A 14,847-nucleotide genomic window follows, 5' to 3' on the forward strand; every position below is an offset into this window, starting at 1 on the left:
GTTAATTACCACAATTGTTCAAAATTTGCATCTTATTTCCAAAATGAATTTGTCTGGCTTTATCTTCTAGGCATTGGATTTTGTTAGACCTTTCTCTGCTAGACTGAAGAACCCTCTAACTGAATTGCTGTTCCCCACGTAGGTACCTATAGAATGTGATCAAATCACCCCTTAACCTTCTCTAGGGCCGTCTCTAGCTATTCTGTGCCATACACAGCACCCCCGTGTGTGTGTGTGGGGGGGCAGGCCTCCGCTGGGAGGGCGGGGCTGGCTTGGGGGACAGGGGGGAACCACCCCCCAGCACTCACCGGTGGCATGGCTGGGGTCAGGTTGCTGCACTTCCTGCCACTGGTGATTGCAGGCCTGGCCCTGCTGCAGTCCTCAGGGGAGTGGGGGCGGGGCTGGGGCGGAACAGGGGCGGGGCTCAGCGGAGGCTTTGGGGAATGGGTGGAGTGGGGGCAGGGCTGGGGCGGAGGCCATGGGAAAGAGGCGGGGCAGGGGCTGGAGCAGCACGCAGGGCACCTGGTGCCCTACGCAGTTGCGTACTTTGCGTATGGGTAGGGACTGCCCTGACCTTCTCTCTGTTACACTAAATAGTCTTGAGGAGCTCAATCTATCTCTATAAAGCAGGTTTTCCAATCCTTTGACTATTCTCATGGCTCTTCTCTGAGCCCTCTCCAATGTATCAACAGCTTTTGTGAATTGTAGGCACCAGCACTAGACACAGTATTCCAGCAGCGGTTGCACCGGTACCAAATATAAAAGATTGGAGAAGGAACTGTATGGGCTATGCATGCAATGGCATGTATGAGCTCGACTGCGCAGGGAGCAGCCTGAGAACGTGGCCACTATGAGCCTGCCTTGCACAACATGGAAGGGTCAGCCAGAGCCCAGAGTGGTGGCCCTGGATCCAGGGCTGGATTTACACCTGAAACACCCCTAGGCACAGCATCTTCAGTACCCCCCCTGCCTCCCTATGTGGCCCTGCCTGGAGCCTCCCTCCCCCATCCCCATGTGGCCCTGTGAGCCCCCAGCAGCCCGTATGGCCTGCTCTGCCTCCTAACCTGGCTCCAAGAAGGCTATTGTGTCTGTCACTTTTCACTTGAAGAAAAAATGCACCCACCACCCGCCTGCTTGGTGTTTGCCAGTGCCCACCAGACCGGTTAGCTTCAGCCAGCTCAGGTTGTTCTGGTGCCACAGCGGTCTCTGGTGGGCAAAAGCACATTTTCTGCAGAAAACAAATTCTGCCTCCCTTGGACAAGAATTTTGCACATGCTGCAAACGCTACCTAAGGAGAGGGGGCATGACGTGAGACAAGCGGCTTGTGGGGCATCTCAGCAGCGGATGGGGCAGATCTGCAGGCTCCCCCACTCACAAGAACTCCAGAGCAATGCAGCCAGCAGCAGTAGGACAGTAAAATAGCCCAAAATACTGCAGCTCGCACCTGCTAAAAAACCTGGCAACAGACTACTAAAAATAGCCCAATTGGGCTAGAATATCACATACTTGGCAACCCTCCCCACACGCCCCTAGAATGCTGGTGCCCATAGGCACATGCCTACTGTGCCTAACTGGAAATCCATCCCTGCCCAAATTGCTGACTGAGTAGCTGATGTGGGGCCCTGGGACTGGGTGCACGTTCATAATGGTGACTGTTATTGATAAAGCAGTTGGAATAACGTCTAGTTGAATTCCTGCCTCCCCAAAAGCTGGAGGAAGGGTCTGCACTCCAGGCAAGGGGCAGGAGTTTGAACTAACTACCAGCAAGGGGATCCCCGACCAAACAGGGGCCCGCTGGCTGTGTTTACCTTGTAGAGAGTCTCCCCAATGGAACCATGAGCAAGCTGTACCACCACATAGGCATGCAGGAAATTAGATGCTATCATGTCAGGGACAAAGGGAGTGTTTTCATCCTGGAAGACAATGGCCACAATGTCGTTCCCAATGTGACGCTTCCGCTGCAGCTGGAGGGAGCAAGTGAGATGAGAGAAAAGAATAAGAGGGGAGATTCCTTCCCTAGCCACCGACTCATCCAGCAGTCCCAACCCACACCCGCAGCTGGAAACCCAACCCCAGCCACTAATCTACACCCATCCCTAACCACTGCCTACTCCAACACCCACCCAGTCCCTAGCCCCATCCACCAGTTCACTCTCCCATCCTCCTGAATCACTCGGTGCCTCCCCTTATGGTACCTGCTGGGCATCTCCCTCTGTGAATGGCAGCTTCGTAGATACATGGAACATGATCTCCTTGCCCCGGAAATTGGTATAGACTGATTCAGTGCCAGTTTGACCCCTTGTGACATCCAAGCCTCCTCGGAACCTGAATGCATTGGTACCATGTGGTGGGGGGAAGGAAGTAGACACCAGTAAGGTTGTCATCAGAGACAGGTTTAAGAGCTCAGTGGTTGAAAGGCACAACACACCCCAAAAATCAATGCAGTAGCTACACTAGAGCTGCACAAAATTCCTATTGGCATCATCCTCTCTCCACTGAGAACTAGAGAGGCATCTATTCCTGCCAAACCAGGTGGCTTTGGAGGAGCAATCATCCCTGCCACTCTCAGGGGAAACATCTCTAGCTGAGAAATGTGGAGTGCATGGGGTGCCCCACAGAAGCAGACGGTAAGGACCAAGGCTTACCAATGCCCGTTGGCACCTCAAAGCAGCACAGGATAGTGTGATATGGTCAATGCTCTGTCATTCTCTGTTGATCCTTGTGGGTCAGTCCTAGCTGCTGTCAGTCACACACAGCTTAACATTTGGGAGAAAAGCATCCCAGGAAAGAGCCCCAAGAATCTCCCATGAGAAATCCCCAACCATTCAGCCCAGCTCCCAGGCATGAGACACAATCCCAAACACTGCCTATTGGAGAGAGCCAGAGCTGGCAAACCAGACTGGATACTGAGACATGTAAATTCACAGCACCAGCTGTGAATGGGACTCCAACAGGATCCCAGGGGAAACAATAGGCCAAGCCATTCTGGGAATGCCCTGCAGGATGCACAGCTGGAGCTCTATTTAGCCTAAATGGGGGCTGACTTCTTTTGAAAATCCAACCTATGATGTAGTGTCTGGATCAGGGATGTGGCCCTCTAACAGATGGACCCACAAAGAGGATATTGGCCTGCCAGCAGAAGGAGATCTGCTTTGTGATTTTTGGAGCTGAAGACACATGGGTCTACTTTGGGCTCCCCAAGTCTGTGCTTCGTACCTTAATTGTGTCTGACTGCAGCCCCCATGCTATGCTGATTGGTCATTCCCATGATGTCCCCTACTCACCCACGGAAATCCTGCAGCTGGATCCTGTCTCCAAGGAACTCCAGGAACTCCAGGAAGCCCAGACTCTCTTCAGTGTTACTGAAGACTTCTTCCTCTGTGGTCTGGAAGGGGAGAGGAGATATGATAAGCAGAGGAGATTATTCGCCATACACACTCCCACTTCTCCTGGGGTCTGGAGAGGAGGAAAAGAGAAAAACTGATATGGGGAAGGTTCACTTCCCTTCTCTCACACAGAGTCTACATCCTCCCACCTCAGTGGGGTCCAGATCCCTATCCCCCTGTATATAATGGAAAATTGTCTCCTTTTCCTTGAAATAAAACAAGGCCTGTCCTCCAGCACTGAGAACATGGAGAATGCGAATCTCACTCTGGTGCCAGCAGGGGGTTCTCTCCCTGTGGACAGTGCAGAGGAGAGAGAAGTCTCTAGGACTCAGAGGGCTTCCCTGGGTCCACAAGGAAGAAGATCTCATGGGTCCAGGTGTATTGACAGCACCAAGGGGTCCCCAGAACCAATATGACAGAGATGGTCAATGCCTGCAGGGGGCACAGTCTCCCAGTTGAGGTGAACTGATGTTGCAGCAAGGAGAGCAGACATTAGGACAGAAAATGATACATAGTACCAGTGCTTGGCACCACTAGGACCTGTTCTCACTAGAATGGGACTGGGGCTCATAAACAGCAAAGAGAAACTGGAATTCTCTAGGGCTGAAATTGCAGGGAATGCATCTTTGGATCCAGAGGAGGGCACTAGGTTTGGCCACATTGACAGGGGGATGTGGGAGAGAAGTCCCCAAGACTCAGAGTGACAGGGAATGAAAAAAATCCTTGGCCCCAGGTTGGCTTAAATTGCCTTCTACACGGTTGGGGTTGAGAAATGTGATCTGGTGTGTTTGGGCCTGAGGGTGCTTGGTTATGGAGTGCAGAGACCTCTCACCTGCCCAGCTTTCTGGTAGATGACCCCAAATTTGAAGTTATTGCTTATGACGTGTTCATCAAAGGCAACAATGAGCTGGGAAGCCTGGGAGGGCGGAAAGCATAAAGTCTCGGTCACATCCCACCAGCAGCCCCTATCATCAGAGGGATAGGCGGGTGGGAAGCTACTGTAAACATACCTTGGGGTAGAGGACAGGGAAGAATCGGTCAACATTCACGTCTTCACACAGCAGCTGCCGAGAGAGAGAAAGAAGGAAAAGTGGTGATTGATTACCACTGTTGGGAGCTGTGACTCCCCTTCCTGTACCCTCGCTACAGGCAGGAGGAGGGTGAGGTGGGTATTGCTTTATAATCATCTTGCAGGAGTCTCTTGGTAAGAAAATCTAAGGCAAAGTGAGGAGAAAAGATAGATGAGAAAGGGCCAAAAGACTGGAGAAGAATAAGGGAAAAGACAGGTGAGAGAGACGTGAGAAAGGAAGCTGAAGAGTGAGAGTTAAGCAGAGACAGACAAAGGGTATGTCTACACTGCAATCAGAAGTGGGACTGCAGCCTGTTGAGACAGACCCGATCTAGCTGTGATCTATCTAGATCATATAACAGCAATGGAGTTGTGGCAGCACAGGTTAGCCACTCAAATGTGTAGGTCCCAGGTGGGCTTGGATAGCCTGTGGCTTCACTGCTATTGTTATTCAATCTAGTTAGATCAAAGCCTGCTCGGTTATGTCTACAGATGCTGCACTCACACCTCTGACTGTAGTGTAGACATACCATGAGTGTGTGAAAGAAAATGTACTCAGTTAGTGTCTCACCTTTGCCATCTGGACTGCATTGGGGAACTCATTCAGGCAGGAAATGGGGATCAGGTCGTGTTTGGTACCGGTTCGAGTCCTGCCACAAACCGAAAAAAGTTGAGAACAAATGACAAAGGGAAATGCAAACAACATCTCTGACTGCTTAAGGTGACTCCTGCCGCACCTCCAGATCTCTTCTTAGGGAGGGAATATTGTTCTTGCATATTATTCTGGTCCAGCAAACTAAAGGGTTAATTAGCTCCCAAAAGGGTTGTACATGTTACATAGACTCTAGCTTAGCACTAGTGCCTAATGTCACTGGAAGATGGACACTGTTTAGGGTTCCTGTAGCCCAGTGCTTGGTATTAATTGAGCAGAAAGAAAAAACAGAGCTGGTTAGGCAGCTACATGGATCTCCATCACTCCTTAGAGACCTTTTTTGCTTTAAACAACAGTTAAGTATATTGCAAAGGAAATCCACATGCTGCTTCATCAACACAGAAGGGAATATTTTGGGACAACAATGGATTCAAACCCATTATTCCCATACACAAAACTAACTGCATTAGCCCTGAGGTCATCCTCATAGATTAGGCATCATAACTCCCTTCTATCTGGCTTTAGCTGGCCTGCCAACAGCATGCCAGAGTCCCATTAAGAAGGAGTGATGCATAGAACCAGGGTCTCTTCCAACCAGCCACCAGCACTTTCCTATGTGTGTGTCTGTGCTCAATGAAAATATTCCCTGGTACAGCTCAGAGGGCTTTTAGATTCCCCCCTTTTTATGTAAGATTTCTGCTTATCCTTTCACTCTGTTTCCCCATCTGCAATGGGACAGACACACCAGAAATTCTCTTTCTGACCCCTCCCCACTCCTGGCTGCCCTGCAGCCCTCAGCTTCCTGAGGATAACAGCTGGGAGTAAAGAAAGATGAATGTTCAAAGACGAGCCAGAAGGAAAAGGGGCTTCCCCAGTCAGGGGTTTCCCTGCAACCATTCCTGGGACAATGACATTAGGTCACAAAATCCACACAGAAAGACTTCCTGGTAAAGTGGGAGACAGAGCATGGTACATGTGTTTCCATGCTGGGTGCTGTTACCTCAGCAACAGGTGCAAGTTGTCCTGCCTCTCAATCTGCTCATACTTCACAGAAAGGATCAGGTAGCCCAAGGTTGTGTCACTGGAGTAAAAGTTCTGATGCTCCTAAAAACAGGAAGTCAGAGAAGCTCATTCCCCCAAGGTACCCACCAGATTATACCTAGGATATTGCCAATCTCCCATAGTCCCCGAGAAGATACCCCTTCACCATTGGGTGTCTTTCCCACCACCCTCATCATCTCACGTTGCCCTGGCTAGGCTGTGAACATGATAGAGCTATTCAGGACAAGATAGAGCTATTCCTGGAGCATAGCTTCCTCCTTCCCAGGTCCCCTGTGAGGGCAGAACCTGGGCTGCACAGCACCAAAAGCAGAGGCCTCTACCACTTTGAGCTGAAGCAGTAACTCCCTTGTGAGTATGCTGCAAGCGCTTAGTGTTGCTGGTGCTATCCACTACAGGAGTTATGGTCACTGTGAAGATATCTTGAACCCAAACTCACTAATACATGTTTCAGCAGTGAACCAAGGAGATCTGCTGGGCTGAGCAGAAGAAGGGAGTGCTTAGCATACAGTGACTCAGTAGTACTGCACTTCAGATTGTTCCTACAGTTGTGCAATACTCCATTCTTGCACATTTTCCAAACTCATTGGGTTTATGAGTCTCTGCTATACCGGACGAGCCATCCCACATGAGAAGAGGGGGAAACTCTTACTGCTGCTTGGAGGGGGGAGGGCAAAGGTCATATCAGCCTAGCAGTGTCATCTACAGCTAAGCCAAAGATCAGATCCAGCACGTATCTGGCTATGTGGGTGGCTCTGGAAAAATTCCCTGGTTACTCTAACAGATATGGGGTTAGTGGTGGCATACCCGGCACTTCGAAAGACTCCCAAGATAATAAATTTCAGTCTCCAGAATCAGATTCAGCACAACATCTCCTTTCGTTCAGACAAGAAGCCTCTGGTGCTGGGTCTGTACACTAGTATCATTCCTACACTGACCTCGTCTCTGGTCTCAAACACCAGATGAATTTGACTTCTGCCTCAGTGAGGCCTCTTCTGCAGTGGAGACCAGATGCACACATTTTTTCCCCCGTCTGTGGGCTTGTACTGCAAGGGGTAGTCTGTTGAAATAAGCTGAGCCAACTCTGGTTTAGGCATCTGGTCTCCAGAACAGATCATGGTTTTGTTGACAACTGATTGTGAGTTGGTCAGCATGATCGTGAGATCCATCTGGTGACTGCCCAGCACCCCAGAGGACCCAGTTCAGGTGGAGCCTGTGGGACAGCTAATAAATGCCCATGCTTTGAACCTCACCTGGAGGCTGGTCTCTGCTTCCATGTGTTCCCATACCTGTCATAGCTGGAAATGGCAAGATCAAGGAGTACTTGGCCCCAAGCCTGTGTAATACATTGGCTTAGTGCATGCAATTATCTCTCTCGCTATAACAACCTGTTACTGAGAGCTACTAGAGTTTATCCTTTAGCTCAGCTGGCAGGGCCTTCTATATTTTGTGCTGAAGGGCCTGGGTTTGATCCCCATGTCCAGCTGAGTGTCTGTATGTGGTGGCCACCATGATTCATTACAGTTGTTTCTCTTCCATCTCCCAAGGTCTGTCTGTGTCCAGAAGTCTCAGCAAAAGATCCCCTTTATATTAATCAGATCTGAGACCTTTCTCTTCTCTAACACACGGGACACTACCCAAGGCGCAAAGGGACACCCCTGACGTAGCTGTGACTCTAAGTAGCACATTGCTGGGTATGTAGTGGGACACATCTTATTTAATTATTTTTGGCACTGGGGAGGTGTGGGATCTGGGTGGGGTGTGTGTGTGTGAGGTCACCCCAACATCTGTCAGGAGGCCCTTGGGATACAGTATAGTCATGGAGTGGAATGGAAGGCTATGGGGTTCCCCCTTACCTTCCCCAAGAAGTGCTTGCGGTACAGCTTGGCCGTGGGGTCGCCTTCTAGCTTCACTTTACTGCTGCAGGGGGAAGACAGGTCAGGCAGAGCCGAGGTCGAGCTGGGGAGGCTGTGGCAGGTTCCTTCAATCCAGTAGCCCCCGAACTGGGGTAGGATAATGAGGGGGTATGGCCACCCTTTCCGTAACACCTGTCCCGAGAGACAGAGGCATTGCTTTGTGAGGCAAATAACATTACTGAGGTAGAGGAAGAGACTGAGCAGAGCAGAGCCAGCTGTGACTCACCTCATGGATGCTGGGGTATGGGATATACTCCTCTTCTCTCTGAAATCACAAGGGACTACAGAACTGAGGGAGCCTTTATAGTACCATCTTCACTTGGTGACCCAGGCTGCTTGTCCTCCACTGCCACTCCTCCCCATCCACTCCTACTTCTTTAGAGTATCTAGGTTAGGGTGCATTGCACAGCACACAGGATTATAACACACAAAAACTTCAGCAAATAAACTTCAGGGGCCAGATTCCACTCCCCTGCCCCAGCTGCACAGGGCATAGTGAGGGAAAAACAGAGGAATCAAATTGTGAACCAGATTGAGGCAAATTAAGCCATGTGTGGCCTGATAGCCTTAGTCCCTTGTCCCATGCTGAGAAGAGTGCTGGATTAGTGCCATGTTGCTGCATAAAGGGACACCTGGGGATGGGGAACAGTGTTTATGCAAGTGGGGTAGAGCAGCGTGCACTGGTATCACTCCTGCATTCTGGGAGCATGAGGGGTGTCACTTAAACCAGCCTGCAGATGGTCAAAGCTACACTCCAGGGTGTAGTTGAGGCTCTGAGGATGCTCTGTGAGGTGGGGAAGGACTTTTCCACTCACCATTTGGAGAGCCTGTGATCCCTGATTAGAAGAGGTGACCCAGCTCCCAGATAGGGCAGCTCTACTCCTGCTCTCTGAACAGCACTATTACCAAATGAGTGAGTATGCTGATACTAAGGGGGCTCTGTGCCATGGAACAGTAGAGATAGATGCCTGCCAGAAGCCCATTTTCACAATGCTAGGCACACTGAACCTTCTCCCCATCTTTCCTCCGACACCATAAGACAGGGCCCCGTGCAGTGAGGCTCCATTTTCTGACAGTGAGGGTGGCTGATCCACAACTGCAGGGGCTGCTGTGGCTGTGTAAGAGGATTGGGGGAGAACCCTATGTTAAGCCACTTTAATGTTCTTCTAGCCCCCCTCCCCCTTTAACCACGCTTGGCATTGACACGCCCCTCCATCCTACACACTTCCCACCCACCTTGCTTCCTTGTGGGCGATTTTGTTAGCTTACCAGGTTAGAGCACCAGAGCAGACACAATAGAAAAAGAGAAAGATCTGAGCATTTGAAAAATGGGACCCAGTTCTTTGTAGGCCAATTAGGTGAGAGCCATGGACTTATTAGGAGGATCTGGTGAGATTTCAGGTTGACCAGCTGGCACCCACCCTAAGCCCTTACAGGTTCTGGACTCACGATGCTTACTGAAAGATATGAGACTCAGTATAAGTTTCTCTTATAAATGTTATTAAAACTCAAACTAAAATAAAAGCAAGGAAACATCTCACCAGAACTATGCTATAATTAATAATACTAAAGTGACTGATTGAATCTGCTTGGATTTTGAGAGGGTGTTTATTATATTTGCATCATATTGTTAGACCCTATTGTGCAACATCCCCAGAACTCTGTGATAGAAACACAGACTTGAGTTACAAATACTAGACTCCTCATCCCTCAAGGAGGCTGAGGAAGCCAGAGTGCAGGGCAAACTGCAAGTAGAAACCCTTTATTTGCCTTTTTCAATAATATATGAGGCACCAAAGACCTAACCTGACCTTGAGCGGAGTTGGGAGAGAACATCTTTGCTCATCCAGACGACTCCCCTGGAAACACAGAGACAGAGATAGTAAAATCTCACAAAGCAGCAAGTCCGTTTTCTCTCCCCACTGCCTCACACCCCATGCCCCAGGTTGTGTATTTGAGGACATCCTTCAAGGCCCCCCCTTTTATCCACTGTTTTTGGAGATGTTGTGGGGGAGGTGTGATGTTTATGATTAAAATATGACCATGTTGTTACCACCGTTATACAATTGCAACAAATCCTATACAAAGTATGCCATATAAGGTGTCAATGGAAAAGTTATGGTTTGCTGAATATGATTATCCCGTTTGTACGTGTGCATCATTTTTGTATCTGAAGTAATATTATGAATATTGACTATGTACCAGTATTTCAAATGTGTTTACTCCTGGGGTAACAGCCAAGTTTGCATCCAGTCTGGCCAGCTGTGATGGAGTAGGGAATATTAACCTGGTAATGTTGCATGGGAGTTTTACTAGTTTACTGTCTGCATTAATACTAGATGGTGGTGGGATATAAGAGTGTGACTTCACTGAGGGATGATACTTGACAGCCAGCACATAACCTGAGCCCAGGAAGGGGTTGGAGCCAGGTGACACCTTCTGCCCAGGTAACTGGACAAAGGCTGACCGAGGAGCTGGGGTGTGTGGCTGGGTGAGACTGCTGGAGGGAGTTTCAGTTTGGAGCTGGCTGGGGAGACCGGGGGGAGGGGGGGGGAAGGAGGCCCAGAACCTGGGTCTAGGCTCCCCACCCCCCAAGATGGACCTGACTGAGGGGTCCTGTTTTCTGTACCTACAAGCTCTGTTTTAGACTGTATTCCTGTCATCTAATAAACCTTCTGTTTTATTGGCTGGCTGGCTGAGAGTCACAGTGAATCGCAGGAAGTGAGGGGTGCAGGGCCCTGACTCCCCTACACTCCGTGACACCAGCACAGTGTGAAAGGATGATTCAAGTTGATGGCCTATCAAAGAACACTTAGCTCTCAGAATGGATATAGAAGAAGCTTGTCTCCACCCCATAGCCCTTCCTGAGTATGTTTTAGCCAGAATATGGGTAATGGATCATGCTATCGAAGCATGCGACTTGCTTACGTGACCCTGGACTCCATCTTGTACCTGTACTTTTCCACAAACTAAGACTGAGAGCTTTTCCCTCCCCATGGGAGAAAGTATAAAAGGCCCTGGAAGAAACTCCATTTTGCCTCTTTCCTGCTCTGATCTCTGGACTATGGATTTACCCTAACAGGAGCATTCCAACCAATGGACTGAGGACCTTCCCATCTTTTGGAAGTTACCGGAGACTGTACAAGACAGCAGTTTATTCCATCACTGCTTCAGGCCTGATACACTCATTCCAAAGTTCTTGTATGTATTTGATTCTTTTAACCATTTTAACTCTCTCCTCTTTCTTTTATAAATAAACCTTTAGATATTAGATACTAAAGGAATGGCAATAGCCTGATTATTGGGTAAGATCTGAGTTGGATATTGACCTAGCTGTGTGGCTGATCTCTTGGGAATCTTTCTCACTTCTTGTTAACCAGTTTGGTGAAACGGAAGTTTACTTTTGTTACTGGCTTGGTATATCTTATGGAAGAATAACCACCAGTTTGGGGTGGACACCTTATTTCTCAGCAGTTTGTCCTGAATCTGGCATCCTCAGCTGTGACTGAGGCACAGTTACAGGAGGATCACAGGGAAGACTGTAGGTGGAGAGAAGGGTGATATGGGAGAGAAAAAGTTGACACTTGCCTGCCAAAAGGCCAGAAATTTGGGGTTAAAACTAACATGACCCCAACTTCCATCCCACAGAATTTAGCACTTCTGGTCAAAGAGCAGAGACATGTACTCCCAGCCAGCTTCTCTCACTTCTAACTCTCCAATCCCTCCACCTGCCTTTCCGCCCACTCCAAACAAATGGGAAAGGGGGAAAAGAAAGCCAAAGAATGGAGTTCAAAACTTTCATTCCTTTCTTACTTCCTCCTTCCCCACAAAGCTTTGCCAGGCTGGCATCCCTCTGATGCAGAGACTGCCTCAGAGTTTAGAACCCTGAAATACTGATTCTCAGTTGAGAGAAGCAGCCAAAATTCGCTTTGGGGATTGAGGCTCAGAGACTTTAAGGCCAGAAGGGACCATTGTGATCATCTAGTCTGACCTCCTGCACATCGCAGGCCAGAGAACCTCCCTCACTCACTGGGACAAGAACTGTCTTTTCCTCATGAAATGGACAGTCCCACCTTGCTCCCTTCCAGGTCATGGAATTAATCCATGTGCTACAGATAACAGACAACTGTTAGTTGAATATCGCACACACAAGGAGCCAGAAGTAGACAATCCCAACATGGAGGTGAACTTCACATTTAAATCAGGCTCATAAACAGTAAAGTAATCCCTCAGAGTGGATCTCCAACTATCCCTGTTTTCCTTTCTTTGGCTGTATAAAGAAAGATGTAGCAGATAAAATCAAGCTCACATAGTTCTCAGGAGTGAGACAAAATATAACACTGGAAGTCAGAGGAGAAAAAAGAAAGTTTGCTGTAGCATTGACTGGCCACATAGTAGCACCAGAGAGGCATCAGTAACAGCTATGATAATGAATGATATTTCTCCAGCTCATGTCCAATTGAGACATACATAAATAGTTTCTTGTAGCACCCTCAAAGTTCTGGTGCTGTACAAACATATAGAAAAGCACAGACCCTGCCCCCAAACTCCCACAACCTAAAAAGACAAACAGAAAAAAGGAAAGGGTGCACCAAAGTGCCAAAGGTGATGAACAGCACAACTTGGTAATGTAGATGTTTCTGGGATAGGCCCGATTTTCCTTCTCTAGCCATCATTAGCTGGTTGATTTCTTTTAGACATCACAGAAGGACTTTAGGAAGGACTTGACCATGGAGAAGAGAGTGGCTTTGAGGATGAGCTCGGGAGGGTGCTCATGTACAAGGAGCAGTGTGGAAGAAGACATGGAGATGGTTGTGGGAGAAGCAGACAAATGGGATGCTGATGTTGGCATCATTGCAGATGGGGTGAAGGTGGCACCATCAAAGATAAAGGCAGATGAGAAGGGAGGACAGGGTTATGCAGGCTCATCTCATTTTGGTGACTGAAATCAGATTTACTTGCTTTTTACTCCTGTTAGCCTTGCAGAGCCAGCACAGCTCAGAGACCATGAGCTGAAGTTTATCCTGTCTGTGCATTAGCCATGGAATTGGCTACCAAGTTCCACCTGTGCAAACTCATTGAAGACAGTGGAGTCACACAGGTATCACTCATGGCAGGGTATTCTGGCAGAATCTTTACTGCTAGTGATGATGTTTGAAATGGAAAAAAGCCTAGCTTCATTCTCAGATCCCAGAGGGAATTTTCAGTTATAAACAACATCATTTTACCTAAAAACTGAGCACATCTAATAGGGTGTGGCCAAATTAATTTCCATCCAGAGAATTACACTGAGATGACATTAAGACTGTAAAAGTACTCAACGATCAGGAAATGCCAAAGTTGAGGTTGGACATGCACCTTACCCCAGTGCACACATATTACATTACAAGCTTTAGTTACGTATTCACATGCTATTTTTCATATAATATCATATACTAAACTATTTTGGTACAGTCTCAGGTACAATTTATAATATTTTGAATTCCTCTTTAATTGCACTAATTTAATTGTCATAACAGTCCAATTTATCTTTATAAACTTGGGCCCAAGGTGTCTGCTTATGGAAACGGATTTGGCTCCATTGATTTCAATTACATCTAGAAAAACTTTGGTCTTTACACCTTTTATTGACAGTTTCCTTCTCTCTACTGTGTACATTGTAATAACAGTCAGTCATAGCTATAAATTTCCTTTTCAACCGCCAGTAGAGCTGCTTCAAATATCTTTTAAAAGTGAAAAAAAAATGCTGAAATTAGTTTTGTTTTGAAGGGTTTCAAATGAACCCATTTTCCATTTTTTTTTAATAGTTTATCTTCTGTTGTTTTGCTTTCTTTCTCTGTTAATTTTTTTTTTTTTAAAATTCACTGTGGGATTTTCAACAGTGCCTATGTCCCTCTCTTGTGCTCCCTAAATCTCTTGGGTGCTTTTGAAAATCCAAGCTTCAATTTTCAAAAACTAACTGGGGAAAAAGCAAAAGAATGGGAAAAACAAAAAAGGAAAAATAGTAAATGAAAAATATTTTTTAAAAATCACAAGAGATATAGTGAAAACTTTCACAAAAAATGAAAATTTTGCTACATATTTTAATTTTAAAAAGGTAATTTTTCTATTAAAAAAGCTGTGTATTCAAAAATTTTGACCAGCTCTATCCAGCAGCTTATCCTTCCTTAGTGCAATTCTGGGGATGAGACAGTTAACTACAATGCTAATTTAGCTACACACATGCACAGTAGTCTTCATTACATGCAACAAAGAAGCTAATTTAGCTGCAAAAATCAGGTGGCCTATATATGCCAGCAAATTCTCACCAGCTTTCTGTGTGGTTATGCACAATCTTTGGCACATAAATCTAAGAACAGTGGATGAAATCCCCTTCATAAGAAGGGCTGCACTCTAGGCAGCCATTAGTGTGCTAGGGTGCTCTCCTCCTACAGAGTTTAGGAGGCAGGCTGGAGGGGAATCCATACTTTATAATGTGTACTTGAGCTAGGCAAAGAGCTCTGCATGTCCTTCCAACACAGAGTTGCATAAGACCTTCACTTACGTACAGCATGTCCTTCCATAGCTATGAGAAAATCTTCTGCAAAGTGTACTGTGCCATTTTCAAATCTTTTCTCCCACCTCTGGCTGAAGGAGGAATTAAACCTGTCCTCTCATATCCCCGGCAAGTGCTCTAACCACTACGATAAAAAGTATAAGGTGGGGAGCAGTCACCTCCACCTCCAGCCACTTTGTGTGGCAGAAGGCAGGCCCAGTTGTGGACTG

The 14,847-nt window shown here is 47.5% G+C and overlaps 1 protein-coding gene across 9 annotated transcripts in view; it reads right to left on the reverse strand.

Annotated features, from left to right (window-relative positions):
• Positions 1-14,847, reverse strand: part of LOC102929563 (rap1 GTPase-activating protein 1) — a 63,016-nt gene that overhangs the window by 31,791 nt on the left and 16,378 nt on the right. For 4 of the 9 annotated variants that reach the window (XM_027828781.3, XM_037911284.2, XM_043543213.1 and 1 more), the window contains exons 4-13: positions 9,894-9,941; positions 8,309-8,347; positions 8,023-8,214; positions 6,108-6,211; positions 5,027-5,105; positions 4,397-4,450; positions 4,219-4,302; positions 3,285-3,385; positions 2,196-2,325; positions 1,809-1,964 (exon numbers count right to left, since the gene is read on the reverse strand). In XM_027828781.3, coding sequence (XP_027684582.2) covers positions 1,809-1,964; positions 2,196-2,325; positions 3,285-3,385; positions 4,219-4,302; positions 4,397-4,450; positions 5,027-5,105; positions 6,108-6,211; positions 8,023-8,214; positions 8,309-8,347; positions 9,894-9,941 — 987 coding nt within the window. The remainder of the gene's footprint in view (positions 1-1,808; positions 1,965-2,195; positions 2,326-3,284; positions 3,386-4,218; positions 4,303-4,396; positions 4,451-5,026; positions 5,106-6,107; positions 6,212-8,022; positions 8,215-8,308; positions 8,348-9,893; positions 9,942-14,847) is intronic. The other 5 variants (XM_043543451.1, XM_043543407.1, XM_037911300.2 and 2 more) reach the window with 2 other exon arrangements.

This window comes from Chelonia mydas, chromosome 1, assembly GCF_015237465.2.
Source record: "Chelonia mydas isolate rCheMyd1 chromosome 1, rCheMyd1.pri.v2, whole genome shotgun sequence".
Classification (NCBI taxonomy): domain Eukaryota; kingdom Metazoa; phylum Chordata; order Testudines; family Cheloniidae; genus Chelonia; species Chelonia mydas.